The sequence below is a fragment of the Wolffia australiana genome, chromosome 9 (genome assembly GCF_029677425.1).
Source record: "Wolffia australiana isolate 7733 chromosome 9, ASM2967742v1".
In the NCBI taxonomy this organism is placed as follows: domain Eukaryota; kingdom Viridiplantae; phylum Streptophyta; class Magnoliopsida; order Alismatales; family Araceae; genus Wolffia; species Wolffia australiana.
This window is the reverse complement of record NC_135843.1, coordinates 17,199,380-17,215,583: the sequence shown is the minus strand read 5'-3', so window position 1 is coordinate 17,215,583 and position 16,204 is coordinate 17,199,380. Positions and strand designations below refer to the sequence as shown.

The 16,204-nt window shown below is 36.5% G+C and overlaps 2 protein-coding genes across 3 annotated transcripts; both read left to right on the top strand.

Moving 5' to 3' along the window:
* Nucleotides 1-887: 887 nt before the first annotated feature.
* Nucleotides 888-4,696, top strand: LOC144707753 (phosphatidylinositol:ceramide inositolphosphotransferase-like). 2 transcript variants are annotated; one of them, XM_078580990.1, is made up of 13 exons: nt 888-1,094; nt 1,208-1,366; nt 1,454-1,543; nt 2,090-2,176; nt 2,265-2,333; nt 2,837-2,917; nt 2,996-3,067; nt 3,204-3,264; nt 3,782-3,884; nt 3,959-4,054; nt 4,192-4,238; nt 4,337-4,449; nt 4,542-4,696. In XM_078580990.1, exons 2-13 carry the CDS (start codon nt 1,334-1,336, stop codon nt 4,620-4,622), a joined length of 933 nt encoding a protein of 310 aa, XP_078437116.1. In that variant the 5' UTR covers nt 888-1,094; nt 1,208-1,333; the 3' UTR covers nt 4,623-4,696. The 2 variants fall into 2 exon arrangements, with proteins under 2 accessions (XP_078437116.1, XP_078437115.1); XM_078580989.1 differs by lacking the exon at nt 888-1,094 and having other exon boundaries at nt 1,109-1,366.
* A 2,560-nt stretch (nt 4,697-7,256) lies between these two features.
* On the top strand, nt 7,257-11,581 carry LOC144707752 (Uncharacterized conserved protein (UCP012943)). Its single transcript, XM_078580987.1, has 5 exons — nt 7,257-7,601; nt 8,869-9,049; nt 10,047-10,140; nt 10,926-10,961; nt 11,040-11,581. The coding sequence occupies exons 1-5, from the start codon at nt 7,282-7,284 to the stop codon at nt 11,360-11,362; spliced, it is 954 nt and encodes a 317-aa protein (XP_078437113.1). The 5' UTR covers nt 7,257-7,281; the 3' UTR covers nt 11,363-11,581.
* The last annotated feature ends 4,623 nt before the right edge of the window (nt 11,582-16,204 follow it).

Below are 16,204 nucleotides of genomic sequence, written 5' to 3'. Positions count from 1 at the left end.
TTAATTAGGGTTATTGTATTCTAATCTTGATGGGACTGTCATCATGAAAGGGAAAGGCATGTTTCAAAAAAAGACTGCCTTTAAACTATTGGGGCTGTCTGTCTGTCTATGTCTGTTCTATGGTTCCAAGTGTCCCACTTGTCTTCCATGTGTTGTGGGGGCCCAATAATAGCCCTTATTTATGTTCAGGACAGTTTAATAGACATTTCTTTAATAATAATAGTTCAACGGTATGCGTAATAAAACCGGATATAAAAAATACTTTATTTAATCTTTATTCTGTTTTAAAAATATTATTCCCTGTTTCAAAATTCTCTGCTGGCCGGAAACTGGAACGGTAATCTAACCGCCAATCCCACGTGGCGCCACCTGGACAGATCCTGGCCGTTGGAATGATGCATTGGACGGTAGGCCCGGGTCCAACGGTGGTCCTAGCTGGCCGGCTAGCCGTCCAGCTGTCATGTGGGCCCCACATAGCACGGCGGACTTTATCCGCCGTCAGATCTAATACGCGTGATCTACGCGTCAAAACGGACGGTCCAGATTAATCGCAGATTCCCAAATTAAAAACCGAAAAACACCGTTATTACGCTAAATCAAATTTTAAATTTTCGCCAACGCAGGTCGCATGTGGTGGGACCCGCCTGAGAAATACCATAAAAAGCCAGATAAAACAATTAATAGCAAAAAAACACCAAAACGTAACTTATTAATTTAAACCACCGCCTCCAAAGAGCTTTTCAAGGGACGACGTTGAATAACTAAAATGAAAGGTAAGGAGCGCAATTAATGTGAAAAAAGAAGGGTTTCCTGAAAAATAACAGTCACATTTTCTGACAGTCTTCCTCCTCCGTCGTCTATCTCCTCTTTCAATTTTTTCTTGTCTTCTGCGGAGATCGCCGGAAGACAGTGACAGAGATAGAGAGAGAAAGAGAGAGAAGCTAGAGAGAGGTTAGAGAGAGAAGGGTAGAGAGAGAAATCGTCTTCTTCCTCGTCTTCTCTTCAATTGGGTCTCCGTCAACAGTGGCAGTCAGCGTGCAGCCCCTGTTGAAACCGCGTACTGGGAGGAAGATTTCCGGTTCCTTCTTTAAAAGGTCCAATTTTGAGCAATCGAGAGCGAATTTAGTATTGGGTTGTAGTCAGATCGAAAAAGGGTAGTAGGAAGCGAGCTTTAAAGGTTTGATTTTGATCTCGAGCTTGGTTTTAGGTTGAACTTTGTGCTCAGTTTGAAAGAGGATTGGTTTTTGAAGACCAGAGGGATTTCCATGGGAAGTTGGGAATATGGTTTCTGGGTTTATTTGAATTAGTATGGCAGTGGTTCGGTTTGGTGGAAATGACGTTTTACGTTGCTCGGGAAACTTCCAAGGTTTGTAGAATTCTGTTGTTTCATTTTATTTTAATCGAGTTTTCCTCTGATTGTTCATTTGTCGGTCTTTTTTTTTCGAATGATTAGATTTGGCGGAGGATTACGACTGAGTTGACGGTGGAACTGCAGCATCTCTCGGAGAAGTGGAAATTCATTCTTGCTGGACTCATCTTCCAGGTTTTTTTTTTGGCAAAAGTTTCCTCAAGTTTTCTTTTCTATCTGTTGGATTCGTATAAGGGAGTTGTAAACCCCATTTATCTCAATCCCTGAATTGCTCTATTTTTTGTCCTTTTTTTTATAGTAGAAATAGAAATGATTGTCTTTTCTCACATTTTCTGATGATCCTTGAATGCTGACTGTATTCCTTTGTTTATTTCATGAAAAGTTCAGCGACGTAAAGTAGTTTTGTTTTGAGGAAGAATGATCTCCGCGAAGCCTGGGATGATTATTCACTTACAGTCGATTTATTATTCATTATTCATTCTCTAAGGTCTAATTTTGGTATCCTTCAAGAGTGTACATTTTGTGCTAATAACTTTTTCTTGGATTTTAATTTTTCGTTTCTTATACAATTAATCTTTTGCTTTTATCTCTTTTTCTTATCGATGCTGAAATTTTAATCAACTGACATTTTTGTTGACCATTTTATCTTGTGATTATCTTCTTATTATGAACGCGCATTAAAATGATTGTAATATTTTCTAACCAAAAAAAATATTGCAGTATATTCATGGATTAGCTGCTCGTGGAGTTCATTATCTACACCGCCCTGGCCCCCTACTCCAAGACATCGGTTTTAAAATTTTACCGGTCCAGCAGAATTTCCATCTGTCTTCATTTAAAACTTAATCATTTTCTTGCTTAATTAGATCCTTAATTGTTCTTATGGATGTTTCAGGAACTCGGAAAAGAGAGAGGTTACATTAGTGAAAGCCTTTTCAGCTTCATTTTTTTTTCATTCTTTCTGGTAACAATCACACTTCGTTTTTTTAATTGTTGTTTCTTGATTGCCAATTTTCAATTGTGTCATCATTTCAAACTAGTTTGTTTGAAAAAACATCGAATTTTCAATTATCCATATTCTTGTTTGTATTAGGTTCTGGATTACATACCCTTATGATTCTATTTTCCACTGCAAAAATTTTATTTCCTCGTATTTTGACGAAAGCTTTATTGATTATTAATTTTGTTCTGACTCATCATTCGAAACCAAACTATTTTACAGGAAATCGATTTTTTTATACTCGTTAAATAATTTCTATTCAGCAGTGGATGAAGTGCCATGATTATTCTGTTTTTCCATTTATTTTCCGCAGCTATTGCTTTACAATGGCTTTATTGATTATGGATTTGCAAGTGACCCATCATTTGAAAGTAAATTACTTGAATGTTCTTAATTTTTCGATTATCTGTTGTTCGATATGAGTGAAGCTGTAGATTAATATCCCGATTCTCTTCTTTTCATCGCAGTGGACATTCCATCCATTTATTTTCCACAGCAAACGCTTCTATACGGTCCTCATCTGGTGCCGTGTCTTAGCGTTCCTCGTTGTAAGTCTCCCCGAAACAAATGCATTGGCTGTATTGACTCTTCTTCCAATAGCCCTGACATGTTGACACGTGTCACAGGTCTCACAGGTTCTTCGGATCTTCACCTTCTACTCCACCCAGCTTCCGGGCCCCAATTACCATTGTCGAGAGGTAAGTAATAAATTTGTTAGGTTGGCACCATTTAACGGTGGTCTTCCTTGTTTTCTTAAAAAAAAAGTAATAAATTTGTTAATATTTGTATTATCGAAATGGGCGTTGACCAATTTCTCATCGGGTCAACTTTTAGGGCTCCAAGCTTGCGGTTCTACCCCGCCCGGAGAATGTTATGGAAGTTCTCCTCATCAATTGTCAGTATCTCCCCCTCAATATTATGCATCGTAAATTTTATTATATCTGTAAATGGAGATTTATCTTCTCTTAGAGTTTTTTTAGATAATGATTTTCTTCTCATCAATTGTCAATATCTTTTCTTCAGAAATTAAATTAATTTTCTGCCATATTTTTTAAAATTTATGGAAATTTTTCTCATCAGTTGTCGGAATACTCCCCTCAAAAAGTGTATTAATAATTTTACTATCACTTTTAAAACGAGATTCATAGTCCGTTTTGGTATTCATAGTCCGTTTTAATTTTAATGGAGGTTATCCTCATCAATTTTCAGCATCTCTTCATAAAAAAAGTAATGGGACTCTTTTATCTTTGTGAAATTGAAAATTATCTATTGTTTGTGAATGTTTTAAAAATATGGTATATCTTTAATTTAAGAAGGCACTTTTTTTTCGATTATTAGTATCTCTCTTAACAAAATACAGTTAAGACAAGATAAATAATTTTAAAATTTAATTATATATTTTTGTGGTACAGTTCCTCGCGGAGTAATTTATGGGTGCGGTGACCTGATATTCTCGTCTCACATGATATTCACGTTGGTTTTCGTCCTCACCTATCAGAAATACGGTTCTAAAAGGTGAGAATAAAATCTGGGGAGACTTTGACCATCCTACGTGGCACCTTCTTAGCCGTTCGATTCGTCTATCACAGGATCATCAAACACATGGCCTGGCTGGTGGCCATCCTCCAGAGCCTCCTCATTGTCGCCTCCCGCAAGCACTACACCGTTGACGTCGTCGTTGCGTGGTACATCGACCCTCCTTGACTTTCACATCATTTTAACCGTGACGTTGACTTTGACATCGCCTAGTATGTTGACCCTCGTTGACTTTCATGTCATTATTAATGTTGACCTCGACGTTGACTTTGACGCCATTTGCCAGGTACACGGTAAATTTGGTAGTGTTCTTCGTCGATAGGAAGCTCCAAGGCGAGTTTTCTCTCTCCCAGCCTGCAGATTTTTCACTTGTAACCAAAATTGAAGATTGTTTTTGGAATTAATGGCGTGCTTGTCTTTTTCTGATTCAGAAATGCCGGACCGGAGCGTCAGTTCGCCGGGGGTGTTACTACCGGTGAGTTTGAGGGATAAGGACGAAAATCATCGAATGCTGAATGGTACATCCTTGGAGACAAACGATAGGGTACTCATTTTACTTTTGACTTTGGTCAACGATAAAAACCTTGGTAGACTCTTGAAATCTGATGCTTTTTGCGTTGACTTTGGTTGACCCAGAGGGGGAGGAGTCAGGTCAACGGGAAGACTCTGGATGATGGGGCCCACTTGGGTTCAGAACCCACTATGAATGGCAAGTAAGCTTATCATGGGGCTTGCTTATGTTGTCTTCCTGTTGCAAAATTTTTAATCTGAATTCAAATATTTTTAAATGAGTTTTTGGCTTCCCAGCTCCAAGGTTTGATCCTATATCCATCTTCCAATACATAAATAAATCAGGAAATGTGTTTGTCGCTCCCTGAAGCAATCTGCCATTCAATATTTCAATGAATCAATCAACATCTCATCTTTCCCATTTATTATTCAACAAATTGATTAATCTATACATCTACGTATACATCTAGCTGTCAATAAATGTATCTATCTAATTGGCTTCATAGTTGACTTTCTCTCGATTTCTGCATGATTATTCATTTAACCATCTTCCTAATAAATATATCAATAAATCATATTTTGCAGGCTTACATTCTGTTGTCGATGGTTATCTTTATTTTTATTCTAAACATTTTAAATGATTTTGGCTCTCGGACCCAAATTAGGATTACGTATTCATCTATTAGGGAATCAATAAATCAATCTAAAATGAAAAAAATAAGTCACGAAGTATATCTATCAAACTATCAACAACCCACTTTCTTTGTTAACCTGTCTGTCTTTGTCTGTCGCCTTTATCTTTGTTCTTTTTTTACTTTATCTTTATGCCACCTGTGTTTGGATAAGCACGAAGATAAATGTTTATCATCAATTATATTTTATTTTCCATTTATTGATAATTATAGGTATAAATAAAGAGTATCTTCATTTATCTATACACTGAGATATACTTGTCTCGTCAAACACCCAATTTTACTTGAAATTGCGCAAAAAAAAAGAAAGATTAGTTTGTTCAATATACTAAAAAAATACTTGTCCATTTTTATATTTATATGTACCAAGACTTATGTTCGTCCAGTTTCGCAATTTAGAAAGTTTCAGGGCAGTTTATAATTTTTAAGAGCCGGCAGCTAGTATCTATAGGCCCACACAAATTGTTAGCATAATCCCAGTTTGAGAAGTAGTTTGCTACAATTTGGGAGATTAAAGGGTCAAAAAGGGAAATAAACTAAAAAAATTATTAAAAGGAAAATTCGGCAACTAGTAATATAGATTTATATTTGAGACTCACTAAAACTCTGGCATAATTGCAATTTGTGAGGTAAGATTGCCACAATTTGAGGCAAGTTTCAAATAAAAAGTCAGTGGTATACACAAGTATAGTGCAGGGACGGGGACGGGACGGTTTTTTTGTCCCAGGATGAAAAAGCCGTCCCGTCCATGAGATTGGACAAAAATGGGGCGGAAATTCGTCCCAACACCTTCGAACGGGATGGTTTTCGTCCACTCGGACGAAAAGAACATCACGTCCGGAGGTTTCGGATGAAAATACCGTAATGTCTGCGTCCCTGCACTGATTCCGGACGTCGGCCTCGTAATCTTTGTCCCGTCCCGTCCATCCTCCACGTTCTGGACGATCCTGAACTATACACACAAGGCGTGAGAGGGTAGATACAAAATTTTATGTGTTACAGCCCCCACAGTGTATGTTGGGAACTATTCTAAATTAGCTGACTGTCAACTCAAAACTTCCAAATTTGTCCATAATCACAATTTATGAGAATTCAGGACAATTACAATTTATTTAGTAAATTGAATATCGGCAGCTACTATTCTACATTATATCTATCCAGACACTGAACTGAGACCAAAATTGCAATATGAGAGGTTGCATTACCACAATTTGAGAGATTTCAGGGGCTAAAAAAGAAACAAACTTCAAATAAAAACTCATTTATAATTTGAGGGAAATTTCGAATTTCCATGAGTAAATGGAATATTCGTCAGCTACTAATATACATTTATATCTAAATACAATAAACTGAGGGGTAGAATCACAATTTGAGAGATGTCAGGTGCTAAAAAGGAAAACAAGCTTCAAATAAAAACTCATTATATTACTCTGCTAATTTATACTGTTAACTATACTGCTAATTTAAACTCACTATACTGCTACTTAAATAAAAAAAGCGGCCCTCAGAGAGTAGATAAACAATTTAAGGAGTTTCAGGTGCTAGAAGTGTAGTTCGTGAACAGCATAAATAGGCAGACTGCTCATTCAAATCTTGCGAATTCCTCAATAAACACAATTTAGAAGAATTCAGGGCAATTTCGAATTTTGATGAATAACCAGCTAATTTTATACATTTAGGGCATAATCCCAATTTGAGAGGTAAGATAACCATAATTCAAATAAAAACTCATTTATATACTAGAATAATGAATTTTTATTTGGAAGGCCTGAGAGAGTATATAAACAATTTAAGGAGTTTCAGGTGCTAGAAGTGTAGTACGTTAACAGTATAACTTAGCAGACTGCTCATTCAAATCTTGCGAATTCCCCAATAAACACAATTTGGAAGAATTCAGGGCGATTTCGAATTTCGATGAATACTTTTTTATAAGGAATATCCGGCAGCTACTATTACACATTTAGGGCATATAGCCCAATTTGACAGATATCAGGGGCTAAAAAAGAAAACAAGCTTCAAATAAAAACTCATTTCTATACTAGAATAATGAGTTTTTATTTGGAAGGCCTGACAGAGTATATAACCAATTTAAGGAGTTTCAGGTGCTAGAAGTGTAGTTTAAGAACAGTATAAATACGGATCCGTAGTTAATTCAAAATCTTGGGAAGTCGGCGATGGGGGGAGGAGCGGCGGCGAAGGCGGCGGCCGGCGCCGGTCGGGCGGCGTGGTTCGATCGCGCGGCGGCGATGGTGGCGGGGAGCAGATTTCCAAGGCCGACGGCTGCTGCGATCTCTGCGGGAGGACAGATCGGGGAGGGATCGGTTACGTCTTCTGCGGTGGCCGATCATGCCCCTGCGACGGAGAAGAAGGGGAAGGTTGAGCTCGGGGAGTGGGAATTGGCTGGCATCGCCGATGATCGAGTAATTTTCGGGCCGGTGCCGACTTTGGATGAGGCCAGAGAGGCGACCGCGGATTTGAAGAACGCTTTTGAAATGTTTGTGCCTTTTTTTTATTTAATTTGCGGCGTTTTGTTTTTTTATTTGTGTTTTTCTCTTTAATCGTGGATTAGGTACGGATTTTTCCTATTTTTCTATGAAATTTCTATCGATTTCTGCTTAATTTTCGTTCTTGAGCTTCGAGTTTATCCGCTGTATGAAGCGGTGATGCACGGAACACACCTGCAAGAGTGTTTTGTTCTCCGATTTGAAACCGCTTCTACGTACGCTTGTTTTTCGTCTTTTTATGCTCATTCCATCCTTGTTATGGTGGCGAGCAGTCAACACGTGGCTTTGGGAGTGGAAATTGGCTAGCGTCGCCGATGATCGAGTGGTTTTCGAGCCGGTGCCGACTTTGATGAGGCCAGAGAGGCGACCGCGGATTTGAAGAACGCTTTTGAAACGTTTGTGCGTTTTTTTTCATTTGCGACGTGTTATTTTTTTTATTTTCTTGTGTTTTTCTCCCTATTTTATGGATCTGGTACGGTTTTTTTGTATTTTTTATTATTTTTTCTATCGGTTTCTGTTTAATTTTCGTTATTGAGCTTTGAGATTATCCGCTGTATGTTGCGGTGAAACAAAGAACATATCTCCAAGAGTGTTTTTTATTCTGATTTCAAGCCGCTTCTTTATATAGGCCTGTATTTTCTGTTTTTACGCCATTTTTGTACTTGATATAGTGGCGAGAAATCAACACGTGGGTTTGGGCTTAAATCAGGGGAAACTTGAATCTCTTTGGGATTTTTTCTTCCAGAAACTTTTTCACAAAGATTTTTTTTTTTTTCAAATATGCTTCGTGATCCTCGATTTGAAGTTTGCTCTGTTAGAAAGTTGGCTAAATTTTCTGAATATGCTTTGTGAGCATAATTCACAGATATTAATTTATTCTGGTCCTTAACAATTGTGATCCTTGATCATCTTTCAACAAAAAATGATTGTGGTCCTTGATTCAAACTTTAATCTAGGAAAAAGTTGAATACATTCTTGAATATTCTATGACTATGCTTTTTGATCCTTGATTTGAACTTAAATCAGTGGAAAAGTTCAATAAATTGTGATTATGTTTCGTGAACAATCTTCCCAAAAACATTATTTTTTTCTCATTTTTTCTGGCAAAGTATGCTACATGATCCTTGATTTGTACTTAAATCAAAGGAAAACTTGAATAAATGTCTGAATATGCATTGAGAACAGTTTCCCCAAATTTATTTATTTTCTTTCTTCTGGACAAATATGTTTAGTGATCCTCGATTTTGGTTCTCTCAGAGCGTACCTCACTCCGGCTGCCGGTTATAATGGCTCAGCAGATTGTACTGTGGTTTCTTCCGTGGATACCGGCTGCTTGGAGAATTCAAATTCTGGAAAGGAATTAATTGGGATCTTGCCTTCCTACCCTAAGCACGTCTTTCAGGCATTTTCAATGCTCCAGGAAAACCCTAAAGCTCAGGTTAAAGACTGACCTATGCAAACCATGAATAAATTTGAGGTTTTTTAACGTAATTATATTTCTGGAAAATTCTCGGTCTAATTCTCTTACAGGATTTCCCGTGTCATGGGCATTTTTATTCCTGTATTTTCAGATTTCGGTTAAATAAGATTATTTTTCGAAGAAAATGTTCCTATTTTTGGAAAATAATGGGCGTGATCGAGTTTGAATAAAACAAGAGAAATCCGTACTTTTTCTAAATCAATTTATAGTTTTTGCTTTTTTCTTTCCTCCACAAAAATCAAAATCTGTTGATTTGGGCGGATCTGGGGTAACTAGTGTTCACCAACAATGAATGGTTCATCATTTTACAAGGAACAATGACGAGAACAAGTCATCGCTGTCATCATCTGAAATAGTAAAAATAGAAAAAGTGATAAGAATATTTACGAGTTATCATCGTCCTCTCGTCCTTGTCCCCGTGATGGAGAACCCTTATTACTAACCATGAATAATTTTTTAGATTTAACCTGGTGGTTTTACCAGGTAATTCTTGGTCCGCATTACAATGTTGCATTTTGCTTGAATTCCAGATAATTCTTGGCACTGTGCTCTTATGCATTCTCATTTTGAGAACTCAAAAAGTTTTGATTTAATCTTTATGGTTTTCTTTTTCTCGTCATAAATTCAATGCATAAAAGTATCGAGATCGTATCAGCTCGCCAGGCCAACAGTTTTTCCCCAGTGAAAAAAAAACTTTTCACCGACTTCTATCGATATGTTTTTGACATATTTTCTCTTTTTTCCTTTTTTTTTCATTTTTATCATTTCTTTCCCTTATTTCTTCTTTTATCACTTTCTTTCTCTCCGTGTTTTTTTCTTAGAACTTTAAGTTTCTTTATGGTATAGTCGTTCGTTGATTTTCGTGTTCATATCTAATTTATTTTGTTGTTTTCCTGTCATTTTTTTTTCTTTTTATTGTTTTTACATGGTCATTGACAGTCAGTGTCCGATGCAGGAAGTTGTTGCCTCTCTCGCTTGTGATAAGAACGTCTGGGATGCTGTGATGAAAAATGAGATGGTTGTAGAATTCTACAAGACCCACCGCATTGGTGAGCAGCTTCGTCTTTTCTGTTATCTCTCTTACATCTCTCACTCTCTCTCTCTCGTCCTCGTCTCTCTTTTCTGCCTCTCTCCTCTTTTCGACTCTTACCCTTCTCCTTCTCTCTCTTCTTCTTCAGTCTCTCTTTTCTGTCTCTCTCCTCTTTTTTACTCTTACCCTTTTCCCTCTCTCTCTTCTTCCTGCCTCACTCGCCACTCTCCACTATGTCTCTATTTCTCTCTCTTCTTGACACTCTCTATCATCTCCCTCCCCCACCATTCCTCTCTCTTTGGACTGCTCACTTGTTCCCTGTCTTCTGCCTCAAATCCTATTCCTCTCTCTATCTTCTTTTCCTTTTTCTATCCATTTATTCCGTTCTCTCTCCTCTCTCTGACCCTATATCTTTCTCGCTCTTCTCGTGTCTAGAACACTATTCCTCTCTCTCCCTCCTCACTCTATACTCTCGTGCCATTGCCCTCTCTCTCTCTTCTCAAACCCACTGCACTCTTCTCAATTTCTCTTTCTATCTCCTCATCTGTATACATCTCTCCTTTTCTCCTATATCCTCATACATCTCAACCAATTCTTCCCCCCCCCCTCTCTCTCTCTGTGCTCGCGCTATGCGCACTCTTCTTGATTTCTCTTTCTATCTCATCATTTGTATACATCTCTCTTTATTTCAAAAAAAATCTGTATACATCTCTCCTTTTTTTTATATTCTCATAACTCTTAGCCTACTCTTCAATCTCTCTCTCATCTATCATAAATCTGACATTAAGCCCCATTGTTTCACAGAGGCTTCTCCAGAAGAACCCGAAACCCCGAAAACAGGTACGCACTCGAAAAGAATCAACAATCTGATTTTAAGTATCACTCACCTGATCTCTAATCTTTTTCTCTCTCCTGCAGAGACCACTCTCAACACCCCAGAACCCACAATTAAAACTCAAAACCCCGAAGAAAATAACCTAAATGAGGAAAAAATACAAAACCCGGGGGACGCCCGTGCCCCCGGGTTGATGGGTTTCGTAGAGTTCATTAGGGTTAAGTTTGAGGAGATGGCTGATAAGCTATCTGGGTTTGTGAAGGATATCATGGGTGGGTCCCACCCTAACAGCCCAGCTGTTAGTTCCCTCAGTGGTAGTGCTGCTGCTGCTGAGTTCTCTCTGGGGGCTTCCTTCATTGCTCTGGCCATTGCCACCATATTAACCATCCTCTTCAAGAGGGGTTAATGAGGGGGATTATGCTTGTTTATAGCTTAATGTTGTAATATATTCTAAGGCAGATGATGGACAGCTTGTCTCAGCCAATGTTTAGAAGAACGTATTGTTTTTAGTATAGTAGCCTTGAGAAAAACTAGATCTGAGAAATGGAGATTCATTGAGATGTAATCTGATTTCTTGGGTATTGAACAAGGATAATGTATTATATGTGTTGGAGGATTTTTAAAAGTGTTTGTGTTGGTATTGTTTCTTTGATTTAGGGTGATATTGTAAACTAATGCTGTAATATATTCAAAGGCAGATGATGGACAGCTTGTCTCAGACTGTATTTAGAAGAACATATTGTTTTTAGTATAGTAGCCTTGAGAAAAACTAGCTCTGAGAAATGGAGATTCATTGAGATGTAATCTGATTTCTAGGGTATTACATGTGGGAGGATTTTTAAAAGTATTTGTGTTGGTATAGTTTCTTTGATTTAGTGGTGATATTAAAGTATGACTTTAGAAGAACATGCTACTTATAGTATAGTAGCTCCTCAGCCTAGAGAAAAACTAGATATGAGCTGTGTCGAAATCATTCACAAATAATGTGGCATTTCATCCTAAAAGAAGCTCAGTAATGGAGGATTTTTAAAAGTATTCGTGTTCCAGTTTATCATTCCCATGGTTTGCACCAGGATATTTCATACATATTGGAGGATTTTTTAAGGTATGCTTTGGTATATTTTCTATGAATTTTTGGTGACATTAAAGGATGAATTTAGAAAAATATTAAGGTATTTATGGTTGTGCTTGATATGAAAGTATTTATGTTTGTCTGCTTTATTTGAATATGTGATGATATTAAGGGATGAATTTGTTTTCATTTAATACTGAAGTTGAGGATAAAGTATGGTTGATGAATTGTTGGGCTGATTCACCTTTTGAACTATTGATGGCATGGATAAAATTATCACAATTAACATGAGCAAACTGATTAATAATTTTGAAATAAATTTATCACTGTTGGTGCAGCATGAGTTGTAAAGTAAATGTTTAAAACTTAGGGAGATTGGAGATGTACCCATTATATTGTTGAAATTTTGTCCTGTGTCAAAAAAAGCAATTATTCTCCAACTTAAAAATCGAAAATTCTTTTGCCAAATCAGGTTGGGATCCACAAGAAAGTGGGGTTAACTTTCATATCTCACTTAGAAAAAATGTGATGGAATTCAGTGAATCTTGTATGATAAAATGAAGAGAAATAGAGGAAAAGAGACAGATATGAAGGTTAATCAAACCATATACAGTGATTAATTGGAAGATAAACAATTGATTAAAATGAAATTTAAGAATTTGAGGGGAGTTGCATCAACATTTAAAATTAACCTAATAGTTTCATAGCATAACCTAAGTTTATATCAGAAATGAGCATAGGTACTAGCAGATGATTATCAGTGGAAGGATCTTATGTGGCATATTATTAAGGCTTGTGTCAATTATTCTGGCTAGTACTGTCCTTTGTATTCAAGCTGCTATCCTTGTGAATGATAAATTCAGAAGGCTGAGTTTATCAAGGTATATTTGAAATTGTCTCTGAAGGAGAGGAAGGGTGTGAAAATAGAGGAAAAATGAAATAAAGGAAGATTTTTTCCCAGGTGTTGAATATGGCCTAACTGATGATCAATCTTCCAATAGGGGACAAAAACATCTTCTACATATGTGATGCATTTGGGCTCATGCATGGCATCAACATCAAGTAGCACATGTTATTTTTCTGTTCTGACAAAGGTATAGCATGGCTAATGCATTAGAGTAAGCAAAGTTGGATTTTTCCTTTTTATGCTAGGAAAAAGGGAATGAGAGTCTACGGAGAAATACATGATTTTGATTTTTGGTATTTCATTTTTATATGTATATTTTGCCTTGATGCGTCTATCCATGATTTGTTTTATTATTAAGTTTCTGCCTTTCTCTCCAATTATTTCTACTATTATTTGTACTATTTTTCTGTGATATACAAGAGACTTGATGTTTCATTGGTGCTTTTATCAATAAGGGGTTTTCATATTTAAGCTACCATGGGATTGTTTGATAAATACCATGGATTTATATTAATTATGACAATGTTATTGATTTCACGAAATTGTCACAACGTGAATCAGCCCAACATCAAAACTTTCGCATCAAGTCATCAAAGAAATTATAGCAACAAGTACATACCTTAAAATATTTTGCATTATGTTTATGATGTTATTCTGCATTTTATGGCTTTTCCTGTGACACCATAATAGTCTTCATTGTCTGTGTTGTTATAATTATCTTTTTTATCTAACCCACTGATATTGTTGTAACATTTTTTTTTCCATAAGCCTAGATTTTTCTAGGGAATGGTAAGGTGACTTCATATTCTCACTTACCCAGTAATTATCAAGTACAACCTCTTAAGTAAGTCTTTAAAATTTGAAACCCCTATCTTTTAGAGATTCACTAAGTCATCAAAACCTATAAATAAATTTTCTTCATTGTGAAACGTTTGGAAACTGTGCACAGCTTTTTATTAGAGAGAAAGCTGAGCAGTATGGAAATCATCCACTAGTAGACCCATTGCATTATTAATATATCCCAATTTACCCTGAAAGAAGCTTGGTAATAAAGAAGCAGGGATATGGAATCCAATTGTGATCCCACTACACCTGAATAATATTGCAAACATATTAGAGAAAAATTTAAAGAATGTATTTTGGTAATTTATTTTATTTGTGGGTGATTTTAAGAGATGAAATCATTTTCATTTAATTCTGGAGTTAAAACTAATGTCTGGTTGATGAACTGGTGTGAAAGTTTTAATGGTTTGGGATGATTCACCTTTTTGAACTCTTGATTAAATGGATAATATTAACACAATTACATGTTGGATTCTAGGACTATAGTTTTAATGTATGAAAACTGAGTTTCACTAGCAGGAGTAAAAACATTTCGTAAATGATCTATTAAAACATGTAATAGAATGATTACCTTGTTTCCACCCTTGAGTTGCTCCTAGGGAGATTTTCTACAAGGCGATCAGTTGCTGAACCTCCAATAGTATCCATGAGTCTAGAAGGTTTCTGGATCTCCTCTACTTTTTTGCCACTCCATGAAGATCTTGCGATTCTTCTCACCATCAAAGAGACTTGAGGAATTGATAACCCAGAAAAGAGTACAAGTCATCATTAATTCTTGGATTAAAAAACAAATATATAATGCTTCCTTACTAAGTATAGATTTGAGTAAGGGTCAAACCACAGAGAACCAGAAATTAATGAGAATATTTTTCATGTGATTATATTATAGTTTTTTAGATAAAAACAAAAACTGACTCTAAGAGAAGCAATAGTTTTCTTTTTTTTAAAGAAAATGCAATGAAGGAAAACCTAAATAATGTTGAGAATAATGTCAAAGATAAACTTTATTTGAATCTTATAATATTAATAAATCAAAGAATAAAGTATTTTTTCGCAGAGGGCACCAGGGTTTCTCACAAGAGCACATTGGACTTGGTGTGATGGCGTCGAAAAATGTGTGGCGGATCTCCAGTTTTTAAATTCATTAAAAATACAATAACTTGAGCTGTAGGACATTTTTTAGCACCTTTTGCAGCATTGGAAAGCCTTGGGTATTGGCTATCGTGTCATAACCAACCAGAAAAAATTGAGTGTGGGAGGAAGGAACCTCCAAGAATGCACGAACCTCTGGTGTCACTCCCATTCAGGCCAAGGATGCATTCTTCTTCATTTTCTTCCAAAATTGACATGTGATTCCTTTATTCGCTCAACCTGACACTCAAAAAGAGTGGATCAAAGAAACACTACTATTCTAATCTGTCATAATAGATTTTGGGACAAAAATTCAAGAATAGTTACAATGTGGAAGAAAAGGGGTATACATAAGGATCCTATATTCTCAATGTGAGAAACCTTGAATGTGTGGTGAAAATTTGACAATTTGGACAGTCAATTACGTGCCGCCCTTTATATAAAAGAAACAACAACCACCCACTTAAATTTCTCCTTAAAAATAGGCCTCTCTTTTGATTGAGCTTAAGCTCCTTTTGGGATACGGATTGGGCCTGCTCCATAGCGGGCTTCATTGTGCTTTAGGCCCCTCTCTTCTCCACCATTAATATTCCAATTAACTAAGTCATGTTATAAATGAAGCTCCGAGGAAATCATGAGAAAAATATACCACTTGATTCAAGGTAATCAAGTGGGGTTAGTTCATGATTCGCTGAACCATATTAGTTAGAACAAATTACAAAACTGAATATTAATTTCATTTTTGACATCAAATGAGTGATAGTTTTTGTGCATATTATTGGTATAAGTAGTAATACAAATCATGAAAACACATATCACTACATATTTGATGTCATGAAATGCCCCCCAACTTAAATAATTGCTAGTCCCTTATCAATGTGCCTTAATTATACTTGAGAATCCAAACTATTCTTGTACGCAAGAAAGGTATGAGTGAAGTAGTGTAAATATCATCACCATCTTAATGTGTGGTACCTTTGAGTACTTAACTCATTCAAGGCATGTAAGTCAACTCCTCTAACTTTGGGGAGCGCTCAAGGTGTTGATATGGGGAAATCTACTTGTATTTGTGGGGTATGATAGTATGGGCAGATGTTATCTCACAAAACTCATTCAAATATGGGCCTCACTGCTTAGTAGAATCTTGCTCTCAAGGCACGATACTTAGCACTAGACATCTCCACTATCTGTCATCCTAGGTGAATGTAGGGTCATACAATTTTCCTTTCCTGTATTAGTACAAAATACCAAATTGCTTATCAAACAAATAGAAGTGTTCCCCACCTACCTAATCT